This window comes from Solanum lycopersicum, chromosome 10 (assembly GCF_036512215.1).
Source record: "Solanum lycopersicum chromosome 10, SLM_r2.1".
NCBI lineage: Eukaryota > Viridiplantae > Streptophyta > Magnoliopsida > Solanales > Solanaceae > Solanum > Solanum lycopersicum.
The window spans coordinates 41,315,575-41,337,693 of NC_090809.1; the positions used below are offsets into that span (position 1 = coordinate 41,315,575).

General features: G+C 32.7%; 3 protein-coding genes and 1 long non-coding RNA gene across 4 annotated transcripts; 3 read left to right on the forward strand and 1 right to left on the reverse strand.

The window, feature by feature from the left end:
• Positions 1-2,403: 2,403 nt before the first annotated feature.
• On the forward strand, positions 2,404-2,799 carry LOC138338845 (uncharacterized). The gene has a single exon (XM_069289928.1). It carries the CDS (start codon positions 2,404-2,406, stop codon positions 2,797-2,799), a length of 396 nt encoding a protein of 131 aa, XP_069146029.1.
• A 4,896-nt stretch (positions 2,800-7,695) lies between these two features.
• On the forward strand, positions 7,696-9,288 carry LOC101243650 (uncharacterized). Its single transcript, XM_010329311.1, has 3 exons — positions 7,696-8,080; positions 8,172-8,782; positions 8,845-9,288. The coding sequence occupies exons 1-3, from the start codon at positions 7,696-7,698 to the stop codon at positions 9,286-9,288; spliced, it is 1,440 nt and encodes a 479-aa protein (XP_010327613.1).
• A 1,100-nt stretch (positions 9,289-10,388) lies between these two features.
• LOC101268625 (uncharacterized) lies at positions 10,389-16,632 on the reverse strand. The gene is made up of 17 exons (XM_026027943.2): positions 16,356-16,632; positions 16,206-16,284; positions 15,731-15,799; positions 15,511-15,649; positions 14,168-15,007; positions 13,701-14,075; positions 13,544-13,603; positions 13,362-13,454; positions 13,138-13,281; positions 12,941-12,988; positions 12,651-12,698; positions 12,442-12,522; positions 11,912-12,352; positions 11,669-11,810; positions 11,320-11,452; positions 10,766-11,235; positions 10,389-10,689 (listed from the first exon to the last, which is right to left on the reverse strand). Exons 5-13 carry the CDS (start codon positions 14,921-14,923, stop codon positions 12,032-12,034), a joined length of 1,926 nt encoding a protein of 641 aa, XP_025883728.2. The 5' UTR covers positions 14,924-15,007; positions 15,511-15,649; positions 15,731-15,799; positions 16,206-16,284; positions 16,356-16,632; the 3' UTR covers positions 10,389-10,689; positions 10,766-11,235; positions 11,320-11,452; positions 11,669-11,810; positions 11,912-12,031.
• LOC104649675 (uncharacterized) lies at positions 16,632-20,597 on the forward strand. Its single transcript, XR_743573.4, has 2 exons — positions 16,632-17,642; positions 20,133-20,597. It is a non-coding gene; the product is annotated as an uncharacterized lncRNA (long non-coding RNA).
• The last annotated feature ends 1,522 nt before the right edge of the window (positions 20,598-22,119 follow it).

The window sequence follows — 22,119 nt, forward strand, 5'->3', positions numbered from 1 at the left end:
CATGTTTCATAGTACGCAATCACTAGACAGAGAAAGAGACATTCTATATCACTAGAATCACTTTGAAATATTAAAAGTGGCACATCATCAGATTCCAATTTCAAGGTTATCTCAGCTAAATGCCAATCACATGAATAAGAAAGGAAAATCTCATCTCTATAAGGATCTGTTATGTATTTGAAAAAGTACATAAGATTTTGATACCAACTAATCTGACGAAGATTGGAAATATTTTTAATCATTAGTAGTAAAACCATTCTACCAGCATGTCTTACATATCAAACATTTAGGTAACAAGAGAACAACCTATTGAGTACTAAAGGGAAATTAAAATAATAAAGACTGATCAGGATTAGATTTCACTGTATGTTTCAAAATTAGAAAAACTGAATATGCACAAAAACTACAAAAATCATTAGAAGAAGACATATAAGGAAGAAGGGATTACAATATATTCACCGATGGTTAAGAAGGTGCAACAACAGTCTCCTTATTTTTCCAATTTTTTGTTTATATTAAAGATAATGACAATGCCTCAAACACCAGGAGGGTTGAGTTTTGACTTGCATTAAGTCGAACATTAACCAGTCTAAATTTGAACCGACCTTTTTGTTTTCTACAAAACAACACACCTAGTGCAACGGGGTTAGGAGAGGGTAGAATGTATACAAGATTTGCCCATTCTTTCATGAACTATGAGTAGGGAGGTTATTTCCAATAGACTTCGGCTCAACAAGAAAAGTTATTGAAGTATGGATTAAAAAATAATTTTCTGGACGTCCATGAAGATCAAATGAAATTAGCATTTACCACATTACTAGAAAGGCTTTCACTTATTGTATGATAAGTTGGTAATCTATATTAACATAGATCTAAAAATATACAGGATGAGTAATGAAATATCAACAAAATAGTCTCTTGTCTTAAAAAAATTCTTTTCCTACATTTGATGTCAAATATAATACATGAATTCTCACATAATTCAATATAATTAGCATATATGCATCATAAGGACCAGTAAAGAAAACAAGAGTGTGAATCCAAATTAGAAATTAATTATATTAAAAAGTAGTAGTACCTGAAGATGGTAAAGAGGTACATACTTTACAAGCCCACAATACCTGATTCTTGGTTCGGTCTCACCAAGATTAACTTTTTCAACGTGAAGGGAATCAACCTCCTCGTTTCTGCAGGCTCCAACTACTCTCCCAACCCTAATGCTCAAAATATTTGATGAATTATAGCTTAATATTCCTCTACAACATAAATTTTATGGTGTCGGATAGTATCACTGAAGTGTAATTTTGTCTTCTGATTTCCCTAAACATCTCTATCAGCGCAAGCAAGTAAATTGTCTCGATTCTAACCTCCATAACGAATGATTCAAGAGGAAAAGGTCCAGGTGTATAGGTTTCTCTCTCTTACTCACACACAGAGAAAAAGATTCAGAGATAAGGGAGGGGATGTATAGGGTTTGAATCGCACCTTAGTGAGGGTTTGGGAGGGAAAAATAGTTGGGATGGCTGAAAAAACTTAGGTTGGGCTTTGTTTTTTGTATGGCTAATTTTTAAAACCGCATATTGTGGGTTGTTAAATAAAAACAAAACATTTCAATCTAGAAATATTATAGGTTGTTATATAGAACTTATAACGACCGAAATCATAACTGGTCGTTCGAAATTGGTCGTTAATAATTAGATTTCTTGTAGTGTTACTTCGATACATCCAAGTTCCCACTTGAAAGTGGGAAGCATTAATGTGGACTTTTTAGTGAGATTGCCTCGGACTCGAAGGCAAAATGACTCTATATGGGTGATGGTGGAGAGGATGACGAAGTCTGCTAACTTTATTCCCGTTAAGTTCACTTACTTGGCGTAGGGTTATGCCAAGATCTATATAGATGAGATTGTGAGTCTTCATGTATTCCGTTATCCATAATATCGAATAGGGGAGCACAATTCACATCTAAATTTTGGAGGTCGTTTCAAAAAGAGTTGGGTACAAGAGTAAAGTTAAGCACCACTTTTCATCTTCAAACAGATGGTCAAGCAAAGCGTACTATTCAAACTCTTGAGTATATGCTTAGAGATTGTATGATATATTTTAAAGGAAGTTGGGATGAACACTTGCATTTGGTGAAGTTCTTTATAGCAATAGTTACCACTCGTCTATAGCCATGACTCCAATTGAAGCTTTGTATGGTAGGAAATGTAGATCTCTGATTGGATGGTTTAAAGTGGTTGAGTCCTTGGTTCTTGGTCCCGAATTGATCTAAAATATCTTGGAGAAAGTTCATTTCATAAGTGATCAGTTGCAAACAGCCTGTAGTCGGCAAAATTCCTATGCCGACAATTGGAGGAGATAGTTAGAGTTTGAAGAAGGTGGTATTTGAAAATTTCACCCATGAAAGGGGTGATGAGATTCTGCAAGAAACGAAAGTTGATTCCTCATTATGTGGGTCCCTATGAAATTTTGAAAAGGGTTGGCAAGGTTGCGTACGAGTTGAGATTACCTGGTGAGCTATCTTTGGTTCATCTGGTATTCCATGTTTACATGCTTAAGAAGTGCATTGGTGACCCCGAGTCCATTCTTCCTATTGAAGGTCTAGATGTGGATGAGAGTCTCTCCTATGAAGATGTTCTGGTGGAAATACTTGATCGACAAGTGAAGAAGTTGAGGAACAAGAAGGTAGCATCCGTAAAAGATTTATGGAAGAGCCAACTAATTGAGGGAGAAACATGGGAGGCCGAGGCCGACATGAAGTCTCTATATCCTCATCTCTTTGCTAATTATGGTTAGTTGTTCCTACTAGTTACTAAAATAATGAGTAAAATTGAAATTGACTTGTTTTGTTAAGACGTGAATAATTAAAGGTAAAAGTTTGACAAAAATAAGATGTTCATGAAAAGATGTCCTTTTGATTTAATGGCACTTGCTTGTGTATTTGGTATGTTGTTGACTTTATATAGTGAAATTGAGCATGTTAATGTGTTCTGAAATGAGTTTTTGGTATAAGTGGCTCATTATGTGTTGTTGAGCTCATGTTGTTTTTGAGAAGGGAATTCCTCATGTTATGGTATGAAGCCCTTAGATAAGAAATTGATATTTTGAGTTATTATGTGTAAATGCCATGTCATTATGTTGATTTAAGTTGTAAATCATGTTGATTATATATGTTGTTGTTTGGGATGCTAGTATTGAGTCTATCATTTTCCTTCAAAAGATTTTAGTGTCATTCAAGGACAAATGTTTCCCAAGGGGGGATAATGTAACACTCCGAAAGTCCAAGACCTAAAATAGAGCCTCACATGAGTGTCTAAGGGTTTTAACAATTTTCTAAGGTCAATAATAATATATTCAAGTCATTTAGGAAGTTTTAGAGTTAAAACGTCAAGGAACGTCCATGACGTCCGGAGACTAGTGTAAGAGGTGCTAGTGTGCCTTAGCCTATTTCACAAGGTTTTAAAAGTCGGAAATTGATGAAATTTGGTTTGAAGGTATCTAATGAAAAGGTTTCTAACACATATAAGAATAGGTTTAGGGACAAAATGTTCGGGTATGACTCCCCAAGGACCACCCTGAGGGTCCTTGAGGATGACCCTTCCATTTTAACCAAAAAGTTGTCATAGACAATGTCTACCAACAATGGCAGACAACGAGGCGTGGTCCAATCGACGAGTCATCGATTGACTCCATCGATGGTCACTTAAACAATTTTCCAAAATGGCAAAATGACAACTCTCTGACCAAAACCACAATTGTGCAGGACAGTAGGGGTCATGGCTGTCGACCGACCTACAGCCCGTAGGTCAGGGTCTCGTAGGTTAGCCTGCAAATTTTCCTGTTTTGTTTAAGTTAGTTCATTTAATTAAGTTGGTTAGTAAGGGGTTTAATTAGTTTTTATGGGGTGATTAATTAGGTTATTTAATTAACTATATAACCTACCCTAAGCCTAAAACCTCACTTAACACCTCACATTTCCCAAACTCAAATTGCTCTACCTTCTCTTTACTTTATCTCTCTCTCTCAAGGAAACTCCATAGAAGACCAAGGTCCAAGGGCTATAGCGCATAAATAAGTCAAATTTTCACCATCAATCTTCAAAGATTAACAAGGTATGAGATCCTTTCACCTTTCGGATTCCTTTCCGAAAAGGTTTTCCCAAAATTGATTTTCAAATATATAATTTTATATGGGTTTCTTCCTAATACTAATTTGATCTTCTAGATTGTATTTTTTATGGGTTATTTTTAATATTATGATTAGATTATGTTGTATTATGATTCATTTACATTGGTTCTTGATGAATTAATCTAGATTGTGGAATAGATCATGAATTGACCCAAATTCCCTAACCCTAGGTTATGAACTCATGTTGAATTGACTAGTATTGATGTAATTGAGTTAGTTATTGTTTTAATTACTATTGAATAATGTTATTACATTTATTTATGGATTAAATTGGATTGGTTGAGGGTAAGACCAATGATAATGGCTTGTTGAAGGAGAATTAGTAAGACTTTGTGATCTTGATCCTTTACTTCACTTGTGCTGGCTTTTACTTGGTGATGAAGTTAAATTGAAGTATGCCTTGTGATTATATTGATTAGGTGTGGGTATGATGATGTTATTGAAATGTCTTGATTATGTGAAGGTGTGAGATATGTTTAAGATGAAATGATATAAGGTTGGTTATAAATTGTCTATGTGTCTTATTAAAACATAATGATGATAATGTGTTGATCTCACATATGAGGATTGTATTGAAAGGATATTCTCATGCAATTCCTATTGAGATAATGAATATGAGTATAGAAGGGGTTAGTCTCCTATGACTTATGTTTCATAAAGTAAATTATATGCATATGTTGACTTTACATGTTAATGGCCTTGGACTATGTTAGTTGCATTTATGAACTGGATATTAATATATATGATGAGAAATACTCGTAATGCTATGTTATATAATGTTATACATTTCTTATGGTCTTTGTTGGGTTTACTTGGTTGAGTAAGGTTATGGGGCTTTACTTGGTCATCACATTTGTAGACTTGATGATGAATTATGAGTAATGGTCTTGTATATGTGATAATGTTATAAACACTTATATACATGCTTTGTAGTTATAACATGATGTTAGATATGGGTTGGCTATGCATTCAATTATGATATTACACATGTCGACTTGCGTATACTTGATGATGTGGATCATGTGTTGTATATGATTTTGTCTTAAGAAATATGTGATTATTGGCTTATATGTGTTCTTGATTGTGCATAAGGATTTTCAAGCTATCTTAACATGGTTTTGAACAAATATCCCTTTTAGAATGATTTCAAGTGTATTATGTGCATATTCACATACTTGGTAAAGTGTATACCAACCCATATTTCTATGTTTCTACAATTATGTAGGTTCCGGCCGTTGAGCTTCTAGAAGGGTCATTTGAAGATACTTGGATTCTCATCCTTCAAGTTCGGTAGTCCTCACTCACTTTCCGAGGACGATGCCACTATCTTGCTATTGGATGTTTTTATCTTAAGGACGCTCTTGTGCATTCTCTTTCATTTGAAGACAAATGTTGTATATGCCTATATGTGGCCTTTATCGTATGAATTATGGGTTATGCCCAATGTTGAACTCGTTTAGATGGTTTAATATGAGACCTATCCTAAACTTCTTATGAATCTATATTGTTATATTATGTATGTGAAATAAAAGTAGAAGCCTATGTAGTGCTTGTTATGTGAGGAGTCTATGTAAACTCCTTGAGTATACATTATGTGTATGCAAGAGGTGTTGACACCCAATTTTGACCCTCTCCGGTAGGAATTAATTCATGAGCTTCTTAAATTTCTCAAACATTTTAAAATAATTTACTTTTAAATTTTAAGAAAAAATATAAAGCTTGCGTTATTTTGAATAGTTTTGCCACTTCTTATAACTTTTAGATAATATATATATTTTACATAATTATGTATTTAATTAGTATATTTTATCATTATTCAAAAATGACCTCAAAATTTATTTTTAGTTTTAATAAAATATTTAGATAACTAGTGTTGTTTGAACAATAATTTATACTTTCAGGTTAACTAGTTTATAATTGACATAATTATTTTATGGGAATTTTATCAAAACAACAATATGTTAGTTTTTTTGTGACACAGTAACAATATTTCAATATTTATTAATACTAGCATGTTTTAATTACATTATATAGGAATACTGTATTTTTTCTTGTAATATGGTATGTATATTTATAAAAAAAATTTATAGAAAATATGAAAATTAAAACATAAAAAAGGTAAGTAGCATTAATAATCCTTCAGTTACTTTTTAAAAAGCTGTATTTTTGTCATATATTAATTTGAACATTTTTTCTTCTTCTTCTCTGTTCTTCATATTTAAAAAAGATTTCAAACAAATTTATCTCCTCTCTTATTGAATTGGTAAAGATGCTTTATTATACAAATCGAATTCTGCCAATATAATCGAATACGGAAATTATTTTAAAGCAGAAATTTTCGAATCCCACAACAACAATTTATTCCTTACGGTTTTATTCATACTTTGGAGATCAGGTATCTTTCTTAAATTTTCTAATATGAATACGTGAAATGTTTGTATGATTTGAAATTTTTTTAAGCTCATGGTATGTTCTGTTTATATCAATGTAAAAAATCTGATTTTCATTTTTTTTCCTGCAAATTTGTTGCTTTGTCAGTGATTTTATTTTAAAATTTATGGTATTTTTGTTCTTCTGAAAATCGCTGATTTGTTAACAATTTGCTACTAGTATTATATGTATCCAAGTGAGATGTTAGCAAATTGCTACGTTGAATACAGTACGAATTCGTTAGCGAATTGCTATGTTGATTATATAGAATTTGTCATTGTAGCCATGGGAAGCATTAGTTTATTGGTCATGCATTCTGGGAGGTGGAACAATGAAAATTGCTATGTTGATTACAGTACCGAAGCAATTGTGTTAAAAGAGTATGCGACATTTAGAGAACTAATGGATCTTGTATCAAAGCAAATTTGTGTTGACTTGAGCTTCAACATTGTGAAACTTAAATATAAGATAGAGGGTAGTACTGCACCTCTGGAAATACACAACGACATGGGCGTGAGAGTGTATGTGTCGTTGAAAAAAGATAACAAAGAATTGTCAAAGTATCCTATATGTGTATCCGTATTTGTGAATGACTGTCAATTAGCTGATAGAAATATGTTTGAAGATGGATTCGAAATGTGTGGGCCTGGTGGAATAGATATAGTTGATACAGAATCATTAGTGCTTAGTGTGCCGAACAATAGCGATAATGTGAATTGCGACATTATTACAAACGTCAAACATAAGGTAGTGTTGGAAGATCAAGTTTATAAGGACAAGGGAACTTTAAAGGCTGTGATGACGCAATACGCTATTGATAATAGATTCCAATGGAAAACGGACAGATCGAGTCAAACATGGTATGTTTATTTGTATTTTACCTAATTCTAATTGTGTTATTCAAACAGTTATACACTTGTTTGTGTCTCTGATAATTGTGGATGGGTGTTGAAGTCGTCAAGTATCAATAAATCTGGAATGTTCAGAATTAGAAAATTCGTAGATGATCACACGTGTCCATTGAAAGATAAGGTTTATGAATAACGTCAAACAACAAGCAGTCTTATTGGAGGTATGATACAACCCAAGTTAGTTGATCATAAAAGGAAGTTGACGCCGAAGGATATACAACAAGATGTCAGCTTAGCTCTTGGAGTAAATGTATCATACTCAGTGGCGTGGAATGCTAAAGAAAAGGCTTTAGTTTCTTTAAGGGGTACCCCGTCTGGTTCTTATGGTAAACTTGCGAGCTACTTATACGTATTGGACGCTACCTACCCTGGATCTCATATAAGGATGAAGAAAACCGATGAAAATCAATTTCTTTATCTTTTTATTTCGCTCTTCCCGTTCATAAAAGGTTTTGAGTTTTGTAAACCAATTGTCGTAGTTGATGGCAGCCACCTCAGGGGTACTTACAATGGAGTATTTGTTTCTGCAAGTACTGTTGATGGAGCAGGTATTGGATTGATAATATATACACTTTGTTTTGTTGATTATTATATTTATTCTACATGAAATAAAAAATTTGTTAAATGTTTTGTGTGTAGGAAATATATTGCCGCTAGCATATGGAATTATTGATCCTGAAAATGATGCATCCTGGACTTGGTTTTTTGAACAGTTTAGAGAAGCGCATGGCGTTAAATATAACATGTGCGTTGTGTCTGATCGAAACGAAAGTATTATAAAGGCAGTTTCGAGGGTATTTGATGGAGTTCCTCATTATGCCTGTATTTGGCATTTGTGGAAAAATGTCAAAACACTATTTAAAAGGTCGCACAACCGTCTGTCGGAAGTTTTTTATGGGATGGCAAAGGCATACAAACAATCTGAATTTGATGAACTGATGGACAAGGTTGAACAAGTTGATGTTCGTGTAAAAAATTACTTGGAATCAGCAGGTTATGAAAAATGGGCTTGGGTATATGCAATAGTTGATCGAGGAATGGTTATGACATCAAACATAGCTGAGTGCATAAATGCTTGTCTATTTGAAGCAAGGGAATTACCGGTATATGATTTTCTTGAGGAAGTAAGACAGATGTTTGCAAGATGGAATGTGAAAAATCATACGTCTGCTTCGCATACATTCACCACACTTTGTGGTAGACCACAAGAGATGCTTGTTGCTAATGAAGAAGCATCATTACGTATGAAGGTATGTTGTTACGATTTATATGTTCATCAAAATTATATGACATAAGTGTTTTATTTTTGTAGGTTGTGCCGTCAAATAACTATGTGTTTAGTGTTCATCACGAAGGTAGAACCAACATTGTTTGTTTGGAAAATAAAACGTGTACTTGCAAGAGGTTTCAAATAGATGAAATACCATGTTCGCATGCTTGGGCTGTTTTAAAGAAGAAACATTTTGATGTTGGGCCTTATTGTTCCGACGTGTACAAGCCAAGTAACTTGTTGAATACATACAGCATTTCAATTCGTCCGTTACCTGATCAAAACGAGTGGAATGTACCTGGATATATTAAGGACCAGATAGTGCAGCCTCCAAATCACAAAAAGCTCCCTGGAAGGCCATCCAAAAAGTATCGTGACAAGACGTATAGCGAGCTATATGGTAAGAAGAGAAAGAATTCTTGCAGTACGTGTGGGTTTAAAGGGCACAATAGGCGTTCATGTAGGAATGGACCGCGTATTGTATAGTTAATGATGTTTCAAATTTTGGCTATTTTTAGAGTTTTGTTTCTTCCAGACTTCTAATGCCTTCTGGGTAATAAAATAACATGGAATTATTTGTTCATGGTTGTATATTTAAATGTATGCGCTCTACGTCTTCTCGCGAATAATCTAACTTGTATTCGAAATCTGATTGGATATGAATGAATACAATTGTTGAATTCTCCTATTTTGAATTCGGCAAATATTTTTTTGTGGATACGTTTTATATCGAGAAGTGTTCATTCATATCCGTGTTTTCAATATATATTATATTTGTCCTATCTAAATTTTATGTGTGAACTTGTATGTGTCAAATACAAAATCTTTGTAGTTACTTGTAATCCAGTAGAATTGTATGTGTAATATAATACAAATTATATTTTGTAATGTGTTAATTAATACAATTTTTTTTCCTGCATTTTCTATTGAAAGATATTTGTATCCTGGGTACTAATATCAACATTTTAATGAATACATATTTGTTTCTGCGTTTTCTATTGAAATGTATTTGTATCCTAGGTACTATAATGTATTTGCTCTATCTATAATGTATGCGTTAAATTGTATGTTTAAGAAACAAAATCGGTGCAGTTACTTGTATTCAAGTTAAATTGTATTTATAGTATATTATAAATTGTTTTTTGTAATAGTTTAAAGCATACAATTTTATTTTTTTTGGTATACGTGTTATCTCTAAAAGTATTCATATTCTCTATACGTATTCTATCTTTTTTATGTTGTTGTTATTATTAATTGTATTTACAATTTAATATCAAGTCTTACATCCATTTGAAACACATGAATGCATACATTTTGTTAGATTATTTGTAATTGTTTTGGTATACCTTTTAAACCGAAATGTATGTGTATCCATGCTTTTAATCTACATTATATTTGTTCTATATATATTGTATGTTGGTAGAATCGTATGCATGTTGATAGATTCATTTGTATTGCATTTTAACATAAAAAATGAGTTTTGTGTACCCCACATGCAAATACTTAGGCTTGAACACTTTAATATTGACCCAAAACCTTTGAAACCATAACTTCAAGATTTTATACATTAATAAACACAAAAGAACTGGAACCCTTTAAAATCGTTTCATATAATACAAAAACTAATGTCCAAGTACAAACAAAAAAATGGACAATAACTAATCTATTTGAATTGTATCAATCTCCTCCATTGCTACATTCAATCTGCTATATCGTAGAGGTGCTTCATTGTCACTTATTGCTCCGGCATCATTCTTTTGTTGGCCATAATTCCAAAGAAGTGTAACATATCTTGACCGTAAACACGATGCATCCAAAATATTCGCTGGAATACCTTGGCCGTATGACAGGTATTCGACAAACGCTAGCACATAAATACCACAATCCCTATAAATTAAAAGTTAGTACACAATATAATATTTATAATTTGGTGATATTAAAATAAAAAGAAACACAAACTTACAGAGACCCATGTGCCTGTTGAGGAACATTATCAATGAATACTACATTAAAGAACTCGTTCTCTTGTTGAGCTTGCGATACATCAATTCCTTTATTGTTGTAATAATCATTGACTGATAACTTCAAAGGGATAAACTGAGACAATTTAACTATCTCTGCCCTGATAGCTGCATCGTGACCTGCTGCCCTATATGAATCATACACGTTGATACACTTTTCATTCAATGATATCACAGCCAACACCCAATGAAAATTTCTCCTTGACGTGGACAGGAACAAAAACATAATCAATCTTATGCCAATGACATGCTCTTCATCGGCACAACCAACATCGCTATCTAAATCCAAATATTTTTCCCAAATAGCAGATATCTTTGAACTAAAAATACAATCCACAGTTGTGTATTTATAGCTGCCTCCAACATCATACTTGGCTTTTTTCCGTAGATAATATAAAATCACATCAACATGCTGACAAATTTTAACACAAATGTATAAATACTATAACTAATAATGAATCATTGTTTGTAAATATAAATGCTAAACAACTCTTACCGAATTGTTCAATAACTGTCCTTTGAAAAACAGATTATAGAACCAATTCTTATTGTCCACTGTGAGAACGCCAAGGTTAATGGGCACAGAAATTTCAGCTAGATTCTTCTTGTAATGGTCTTGATCATGCTTCCTATAAACAGAATAAAAATATAAACAGTATACCATTCATTAAAAAGGTAAAGTAATTACTATCAACATTTAAATACAAAAAAAATCAACAAAACCTATATATATGCAGCACCTAACAATAACTGTTGTTTAAACACAAACAAATATTTAACCGGATACAAAAAAATTAAACAGTTATGTTTTTAAAATATCTTGTAATTATTCACCAATGACTTACTTTCTGTCATGCTTTGTAAGTAAGTCATCTCGGATCCATGAACGAAACGCATCCCACAACGTTATATCATAATCGCCGGATATCAAATCAAATATAAAAGGGTGTTTCAATTCAAAAATGTGAGCCTGACTTGATGAACTACCTGAAATGATTCAAAAAACTATAAATTAAGTACACACTAACAGAAGCAACAATAAAAATGATTACATTAACAAAAGTATTAAAAATAATGGAATACTGTACCAGCAGATGATCCAAAATTGGTCAGAAGGGAGATGTATTATAAGGACCTGGACGTCTATTCCTACGCGTAGGTAATGGCGTCTGTTCGTTATTGCTGATAGGCTGATCTATCATCAAATTTTAACCGTTCATACCCAATTGGACATCGATAGTGGACTGATCTGCCTTTGTTGTAATGCATCCTGCAATTGTTGTTGGCAGCTGTTCGGTGTGCCCTTTTATCACAGTTGAATGTGGTGCGATGCTACTCTTTATAGAGTTGAGACTAGGCATGAATTGATCGTCCAATTCAAACTGTGAATCGGTTGTCACTTTCATGTGATCCAAAATCTGGATAGGGACTGGACATGGCATTTGTTCAACATCATCCTCATGAGATTTTTCAGATACTCCAAGCACTTTTTGTGGGGGTATATCAAATACAAAACTTGGTTGATTTACCTATTAATTTCGTAAAAATAACAACACCTTTAAAAGTAATTACCCAAATAATGGTATAACAAATGTACTTATAAAATTAAATAACATACTCTAGGAATTGTAGGTCTTGGTGCACTTAACTCATAATCCACATCAATCAGATTTCGAACAGGGGTGTTGATACAAAAAACCTTATAAAATGAAATTTTCGATATGAAAATGAACATTTATTGAGACTGGAATTTAAGGCAAATTTGTATTTTGTGATCACACGTTAGGATGTACGAAAAAAAATAAACTTGTCTAAAAACTGACTTACCTCATGATCATCGGAGGTGGGATATATTCCATCTGTATTGTTGATTGTCTTTAAAAAAAAATAACAAGAAACATGAATTTATATTAATGGATACAAATAATGAAAAGTCATTTAAAGTTGTAAACGATAACAGTTATAATACATGTAATCATAAAACGAGTTAAGATTGCCAGATACAATTTGATCATAATCATATAAATGTATAATTATATAAAATATGGGAGGCTTATTAAAGATATTTATTAGACAAGTATTGAGTTTAAAAAATGATACACAAATTCTTGACTTACAGGGGACACAACATTTGTTGATTTACTGTCGTTTGAATCCTTGAGTGTCTTGTAAAAATAAAAAAATCCAATACACATGTAAACAAATATTAAAAGTTACGACTTCATAAACAGTGAACAAATTCAAAATTTTCGTAAAAACACCAAAATAGGGATCGTATTTGCAATCTAAATTAATAATAAAAAACTACGAGTACCTCTGAATTTTCAGATTTCAATTTGTCACACTGAGATACAAGAACTTGATTTGTTGGAGATTCTTTATTGAAAGTGAATGGTTGTGTATACCCATCTTCATCATTTGATTTTGGAGGGACAACATGATCATCAGAATGCTCTGCCTGTGATATATTACAACGTAAATCATTAACAAAAATGTAAATTTGAAATATGTTACTTCATTTTATTTTTTATAAGAAACCTCCTGCTCATTCTGTTTTGAATTGATGTCTGCCAGAACAGTTTTGAAGTTGTCGTTGATCAAATTGCGAATTTCAACAAACTCTTGTTTAACCTAGAAATATGACATAATGATGTACGTTATTAAAAATTTATAATTATAATAAGTGTATAATTAAGAAGGATGTACTATATGGTAAATACTTCTTTTCTGAAATCTGACAGCTCTTTCACCCAGCCTTCCACTTCAAGTCCGCTTGTTCTCTGAAAAAAATCATAATCACTCGAAAGTTGTATATTTGTTAGATATGCATGTAGACATTCAGTTTGTTTTAAAAATAACCTTAAGTTTGTTTATTACCTTTTTTGGCTCAGCATTCTTTTTCCTCAGCTGTTTAAGAGCAATTCGAGGTTCCAATTTTTTTGCATCCTGTTTTGATCCACCAGTCACCAGCTTCTTTGTCCTTTTTCTAAGAGGCGACGTTGAGGAACCAACATTTTCTTTCCTTTTAACCTTTACTGCTTGTGGGGGGGGGGGTGCTTGAAAATCATCTTCAGAATCTTTGTCGTCACAGCTTCCCTCTCGTTGATCATCATCTGTATCAATTATTTCATCATCTATCTCATCATCTGATGAATCTGAATACTGAGGTGGAGCTTGATTTTCGATACCCTCCGGTGGCAATTGCAATACTGCAAGTTCTCTTTGATTTGGTGTAATGTTCCTGAATTTAATCTGAATTCCAAACGTATTGTTACTATTACAAATAAAACCAATAAGAGAACATACAACTTGGTGATTATTAAATATATGTCAAAGTTAAGTACCTTGTTATTAACATCACTGAATATGGTGTTCATGAGTTTCTTGTATCTACGACTCTCATTGGTCGTCTGCCAGTTGAGCAACCTTGGAATATGGTCATCAACCTTTTGAGCGACCTGGAAATCATTACTCGAGCTGCACTCAAACAACCATACTTGGAATACAATAGGCATTCCCCCAATTCTGTAAAATTGCTTTTTACCATTTAACTTCTTGCTCAGGCTCTTTATCAGCAAATAGAAAGCTTTTTTCCCCCATGGAAACTGGGTGTACCTTCCACTTTCAACTAGATCAAAATATAATCTAGGAACTTTTTTTGTTGATCTTTCACCGGAAAAAATCACTGTCTGAATGAAGTATAAAATTGCAAACTTCAGGCCATCGTGATCGTTCTCTCCCCCCCCCCCCCCCCTCACATTTCGATGAAAACTCCTCATTATATCAATTTTTCTGATCAACTTAACACCCTCAAAATATTTTTCCATGAAACTATTTGGTTCTGACTGATCAAAGATGAAATCAGTTTCTTCGTTGACACAATTTAAACCACTGATCAAAGCAAATTCTCTCAATGTGAAACGCAACGTAGATCCATTTACACGCATTACAAATGCTTGGCGAGAACTACAGTTGAGTTCTAAAGCCATGCAACACCTATGTATTTTTCCGCGAGCACGACATTGATGCATTTGCATATATTTACCGAAGCAGGTGCTTTCACAGAATACATTGTATACATGTCCATGTAAATACTTCATCAAGTCAGCTTTTATGTCATGATTAAAGAAACAATGAATGTGGGGAGCTTTTTTTGGTTTATTTTTGACATAAAATTCATTTGCCTGCACATGTTCAACAATAAAATGAATACATACTTAAGAAATTTCTGATATATAAATCTAGTACTAGTTAAAAAAATAGAATATGATAAACAACATTGTATACAAAATAGTGAATGTTAATTCATAATCATGAATATTGATGACATAAAAAATAAAATAAAATAAACAACAAACAACAACTAAGCTGATACAATAAGTCTATCAACATTTAAATACATAAATATGCTGAAGAGAACATAACTACATTGTTCAACAATCTATATATATGTATCCAACAAATAATATAGTATTAAATTAATTAATTAATCAATTTCTGGTGTAACAATAATATAGTATTAACATGATTAATTACTGTACTGTTATCACTAATTCTCAATCATCTTCATATTCATTTTATGCATATCAACAATCTATAAGTTTCCAATCTGAAAGTCATGAAATTTCAAACACAAAAACCGACTATATGCATAGCATAAAAATTAGTTTCGTTAATAATTTACTACCTCTTCATCTTCATGACGTAATACTTCATCACTTGGATATTTTTGTTGATCAACATTTGTTTTATAGCACGACACTTTCCTTTTTTTTGAAGACTATCAATTGCCATTTCATACTCTTGTGCCATTCTCGCCGCAGATCCTACATTTTCGATCAATCCTTGAGTAATGCACAAATCAAATGACGGTAATTCCGGAAAATTTTGAATGTCGTTGTTTATACCTCTCGTAATTCTGACTGAATCAGCCATTGCATAAAATACACTGTTTTTTTTCCCAACAATTCAAAAATCTGAAGAAGAAAAAAATCTTTTAACAACTGCGTATTGAACATCAAACAACAATGATTCTATATATATATATATTTTCATAATCTACCTAATCTTATAAATTGAAAGAAAATCACAAAAAAATACAAAATCATAAATGTATATTAAAACAAAAATCACATAAGTTGTCCATAAAGTGTTGATATACAAAATCAGAACTTTAACAAAAAACGCTAAAAAATCAAGACCAAAATTTGAACTAACCTTGCCACCACGAAATCTGCTTTTAATAATGAATGTAGCTCAAAAATCTTCTTAAATCTTTGATAATCAATGGCTTTTCATATATTGTCCATAAATTCTTGACTTACAAAATCAGAACTTGAACAAAAAACGCTCAAAAAATCAAAACCGAAATTTAAAACTAACCTTTCCACCACGAAATCTGCTTTAATAATGAACCTAGCTCTAAAATCTGCTTGAATCCTTGATAACAATGGCTTTGATTCTGGAAAATTTGAACAATGTCAAAACTTGAACAAAAAACGCTCAAACAATCGAAATCAAAATTTAAACTACCCTTTCCTCCACGAAATCTGCTTTAATAATAAACCTAACTCGAAAATCTACTTAAATCCTTGATAACAATGGCTTTGATCATGAAAAATTTGAACAAAGAACTTGAAATTTTGGCTGATAATTTTGAATTGATTTTTATTTTTGCCTTTCTTGGACATTACACAAAAAAGTTATTTCATTAATTTCTTTTTTTTTCACTAAATGTTATTGGACCATGTTTTGGTCCAATCAATGTGTTTCCATTTATATATTAATTTAATAATACTAAAATACATTAAAATCTGAAATACACATCTTTTATAAAAAATACGTATAATTAATATAACATATTGCTATTTTGTCATTTTCACTAAAAATTTTAAATTAATGTTATTTTAATTAATTATGTTCTTAAAGTTATCTTAATTGCTAATTTTTTCTTATTTTATTTTGTTGAGATTAAGAAGCTTGTTAATTGATTAATACTAATCTATTTTATTTAGATTTTAGCTGTATTTATTAGTCTAACTCGATTTGGTCATTTCTTAAAACTCCAAGAGGCAACCTTTCCCTACCCTCAACCTTAAACCCCTTTTCAGACACATTTTGGGCCAATTTAAATCAGGCTCATCATCAGCAGCCCACCCCTCCATTTATTACAAAACCCAACCCACCTACTAAATACAACATTACAATTTTAACAATACAATCGCGATTCAACCCGCCCCGATTCATCTTCTTCCTCGATCGAACCCGGAAACCGCGATTCAATCGCGAGAAATTGTATACAGCAGCAGCGCGCGTCTCCTCCTCTTTGTCCCTTATCCTCCTTACCGAATCTTCCAGGTGTCTCAATCTTGTGTTTCGTCCGTCCTTGCTCCTCAGATCGAACGGTGCTCCTTGGAATTCCGTTGGGAATCAGTACTGCCCAACTCTCCAACCTTATCCCTTCAAGAAAAATTCAAAATTTGAAAAATTTTGAAATTCAATTCGTTTTCCCCCTTTAATCAACCCATATATTCCTTTATTTAAGGCCTTCACCCTTTTCATTCAAAAGGGGGGAGATGGTTGGAGAGAGTTGGCGAAAAAAATTGGAAAATGGGGGTTAGAAAGGAGAAGAATAGAAGCAAACACAGTTATATAAATTTATCAAAAAGTTGTTGATTTCTATTTTGTTTGCGGGGTTATAGATTTTCGATATCAAACTTCCCTTTTAAAATTTCCCGTATTCTTTTGTCGAAAGCTCTCATCGGAAGTGTGGAAGTCTCTGTTTGGTTTGTTATTGTCTCAGACACTGCTCATCAAGAGGTAACTCTCAGTTATTTTATTCATTCAGTTTCCAGTAGTCGTTTGGATTTGAGTTGTGTTTTTATGGGTTTCGAAATACTTTTACTTGACATGTTGTAGTCTAAGTGATATCTTTAGCCCTCACCTTATTTCTCTCGAAAACTGATATTATATATTTCGTTTTGAAGTAATTGAATGTCTGTTCGAATTTGTTTTATCCGTTCTTAATTTCCTCAAGCGCGTGACTGCAGTGCTTGCCTCAATAGTTAGTTTGTTTCACTTGTGAATTATCGGAACGCTTTTCTGTCTCTATTCGTGGAAATGATATTCATGTTTGTTGTACGTGTAAAAAGAATCACTCCATTGATTCGGTTTGGCACTTATTTTTCGAGTTTAAGTTAGTCAGTTCTCTTTCTTATAGGTCGGTGTAGGTTAGTGTTGATTTGTTCGAGTCAACCTCGTTATCTTAGCCACTCTTGTGGTGCCTGCTTAGTTCCACACTTAATCTTGTGATAAATTTATTAAAGGCTTGTTAATTTGCATTTCACATGCCTATGACTCTCAAATTTGACGTTTGATTGCTATTCACTTAAGTTATGTGCAAATAGTCTTGGTCATTGTGTGTTTAAATGCATTAAGTCTTGCCTTAGCGTTCTCTCAAAGTGGTTCATGCGTGCTGGAAATTTTTGTGTTTTGGTTACTTTAGTAGCTTAATGTTTTGATTTCATTCTCTTTAGCTCCTTTACTATTTACTCATAGAAAGGTTAAAAAAAAGAATTTGAATTTGTCTGCAAGAATAAATAAATATAATTTTTAGTCCGCATTGTGATTCTTTGGATGGTGTTCAAAGCATCTGTATGTATGTTATACTTGGGAGTTTGATTTCCTCTTCTTCTATTCCCTTCACTGCTTATCATAAACTCCCCTTTAAATTATTGTTCAAGTGTTATTTTATTAAGGGATAATGCACAAGTATCCCTTCAACTTATGTCTGAAATTTCAGAAACACATTTATACTATACTAATGCTTTATTACACCCCTTAAATTATTTTATTAATAACTTTTTATCCCTTTTTGGCCGACGTGGCACTATCTTGTGGGTCTAGCGTTAGTTGACTTCTTTTTTCAAGCTAGTGTCACGTAGGCCGAAAAGGGGTAGAAAATTACTTATAAAATAAGTCTAGAGGGGTAATAGGACCTTCGAATAGTATAAGTGTGTCTTTGAAATTTCGCATATAGGTTGAGGGGGTACTTGTGCATTTTCCCTTTTATTAATAATGTCTGGTAGATGTTAAGTATTTTTCATCACTTTATTTCCTTCCATAGATGTCATCTTTTTACTTTATGTTATGGATGTGAAACTCCATCAGAATCCCCTTGAACTCCCCTCCTTGCATATAGTTGAATTGAACCACCATCGAGTCAGCTATCGGGGTAAATTGGAGATTAGGTGTACAGGTGGAAAATTGATAAATCCGTACAAAAAATAAGTCTCCTGTGCTGGAAATGTGAAAACAAGCTGAAAATATGGCTTGTATACAGACATATACAGTGATATACGTTGTGAAATAGCAATATACAGGCTCAAAAGGGCGTGAAAATGCATCATACAAAATTACATGACATAAGGTTCAAAAAAATGTAGGCTGAAAAGGTTCAAAAATGGGTTCGAAATGTCTTGTATACCAGCGTATACGTATTGTGTATATGGAGATTTCTTTGAAGGAAATAGGCCCAAAGGCCCTGAAAATTGCAGCACTAGAATTTGGGCCTAGGGCCCAAATTTGATATTTCCTCCCTTTCTTATTTATTTATTATGATTTTGGACCAACATATTATTTGAGTTTTGGTTTTAATTCAATTATATCCCTAAGATAGCCATTTCTCTTTAATATTAAACAAAAATACAAATAATTATTTTATAAATGTTTATTACTTAGATTTTATTTTAATATTGATTTTGTTAAAACATATGAATTATTTTCACTTTTAAGTAATTTCTCTATTTTATTTTCCCCTTGATAATATAATAATTAAATTGAGTAAACGAAAAAAAATTCTTTTTACTTTAGTTAAAAACTTGAAAAGTTGTTTGAAAGTCATTTTTAGTCAAATCGCCGGTCAACCGCAAGTTAGCGGGCAATCCGAGGGCCTAACATCTTCTCGGAATGTACATTTGAACTTCGAACCCTTTTCAATTGATTTTTCTCTGTTTTAAATCTTTTAAAAAATAATTTTAAGTTTTTCTTGATTTATATTAAAAGTCAAGTGGCGACTCTATTATTTTGGAAAGTCGATTTTTCTTAATCATAAATTAATTTTTTTTGAAACTTTGTCATTTTACTTTACTTATATATATTTTTCGTAAAACAAGATGTCTATGTAAACCTCAGTGTAGAAGTAATTAAAAAGTTTTAAATTATCCGCAATTTAACCTATGAAATGTAATGACAAATGCTAAGATGTTAGTTTTATTCCTCTTCGAGGATGACGACACCGATTACTTCTAGGGGGTGCTCCCCGGATGTGACAGGTTTGATGGACCGGAGGAAAATTCTGGAAAATGTTGACGCTTGGATTTTGAGAAGTCGGTGACGTTTGGTGTGAGGAGCTAGCATGATGCGAGTTAGGATTGGTCAAGTCAATGGTGTAAGGTTAGGAATTATAGTTGTTGTTGAATTATTTGAAAAATGTTATATTGGATCCAAAGTAGGAAAATGGAGTGGTGGTCTTCCGTTGTCTGGAATAAGAGTGTTAGCAATGATACCTAGAATTGTCAAATCTCGATTCTTATTCAGTTCATCCCTCATTTCAGCAATCTGTCAGATTAATTGTGCTATCAACTTGTTTTTGTTCGTCAATGATAGGGTCATTCACAGTAATTTCATTCAGATCAGTATTCACAACATTTTCAACCACTTTTTCTTTGTCTTTTGACAAACATTGATCGGAGAAGGGATCTTTGCATCTTTGGACCTCGTGATGTATGGATGTTCAGTCATTTTCTCAACAAATATCAATTTTGAGTACGTGACAAAGAAAAATAACTCAAAGTCAAATGTGTTAGTCTGCGTCGATGATAATTAATACAAAATATCACCCACAGTACTGTAAACACATAGGGTTGCTTCATTTGAACATAAACTTGCCCACATATATAGAGAAATGACTAAATAGATGGAAATTTGTCCATTTGATTTTTAACTTTGTGAATTAGAAATGTCGACTTGAGTCGAGACAAAGTCGATTGAATATTTCATTGTCGTACTTTCTTTTTTTGACAAGATGTAACTCTATTTTTTTTGTAAGAGTTGAAAAAGATAAAATTTCTCAAAAATGGGGATTGAACCTTGAAAGGTTGTCTATGTATTTCACATAGTTCGACCCATTCGAATCTCTTTCGATTTGAGATAAAGGGTTAACCTTTTCTCTGAGATGGGAGAGTAAGGATTGAAAGCGATGTTTGAACTTTGTTGGAAAACTAAAGACTCGAATAATATTTGGACGCACTTTTGATTGTGACTTGACATTTGTGCATAGGGGTTCTAAAAAAAATCTCAAATAAGAGTGAGCTGGAATGTCTCCAAATAAAGCAACATATTCACATAAGCAGTTTTAACACAAATAAATATTGCCCGTTTTAATAGATATATGACCCTTTTGTGCAAGGGTAGGTCTAACGATTTGAAGGATATATAAGTCATTTGAAATATTTCATTGCCCCAAGACTCAAATTTATACAAATTTTATGAATAAAATTAAATAGAAACACATAATAGGAAAACGGGATAAAAAATAATCAGTCTCATGCAAGAGTACGACCGTAAACTATGCCTCCACGAAAGATCCTTCTTTTTTTTCTTTTTTTTTTTCGTTCGCTCCGGGTGCATAGGTCTTTGGATGGCCTAGTAGCTTGTTAAGTTCTTTCTTCAACCTAAATAAACTATATTCTAATCATTATTCCACGAGACAATGATTTTCAAACAATGTATACATCTTTCAAATTTAAACACATAAATATGAACATTCGTTTAGGTCGTGGGCCGTTCTAGACTCAAGGTGATCGCTCTATTGGACCCAGCGCCCTTTGAGTGTTGGGTCATTTTAGGCTAATGCGCTAACTTTTGGGGATTTGGCTTTGCTCTTTCCTAGTTTGACTAAGTGTGGGTTTTGTTTATAGTGGATAGGTGACCCAAGCGGACTACTTAGGCTGAGAGAGCTAACGGCCATTGACTATTAAGTAGTCAACTACACCCGTCAGGGTGCCCCGAGAACAATTTTGTTAATGAACGACTAAAAAACCGCATAATTGTCCTTTAAGTGATAAGCAAAATAATTATTGTTTGACGAAATATGTCATGCCATGAATGCAATATTTATCAATATAAACATATTAAACACAAATAACTATTTTAGCAAATAACACTTAATCAAACAATCAAATATCATGGTTAGAACTTAATAATTCCTCAGTAGTGTCACTATTTCTGTTTTACT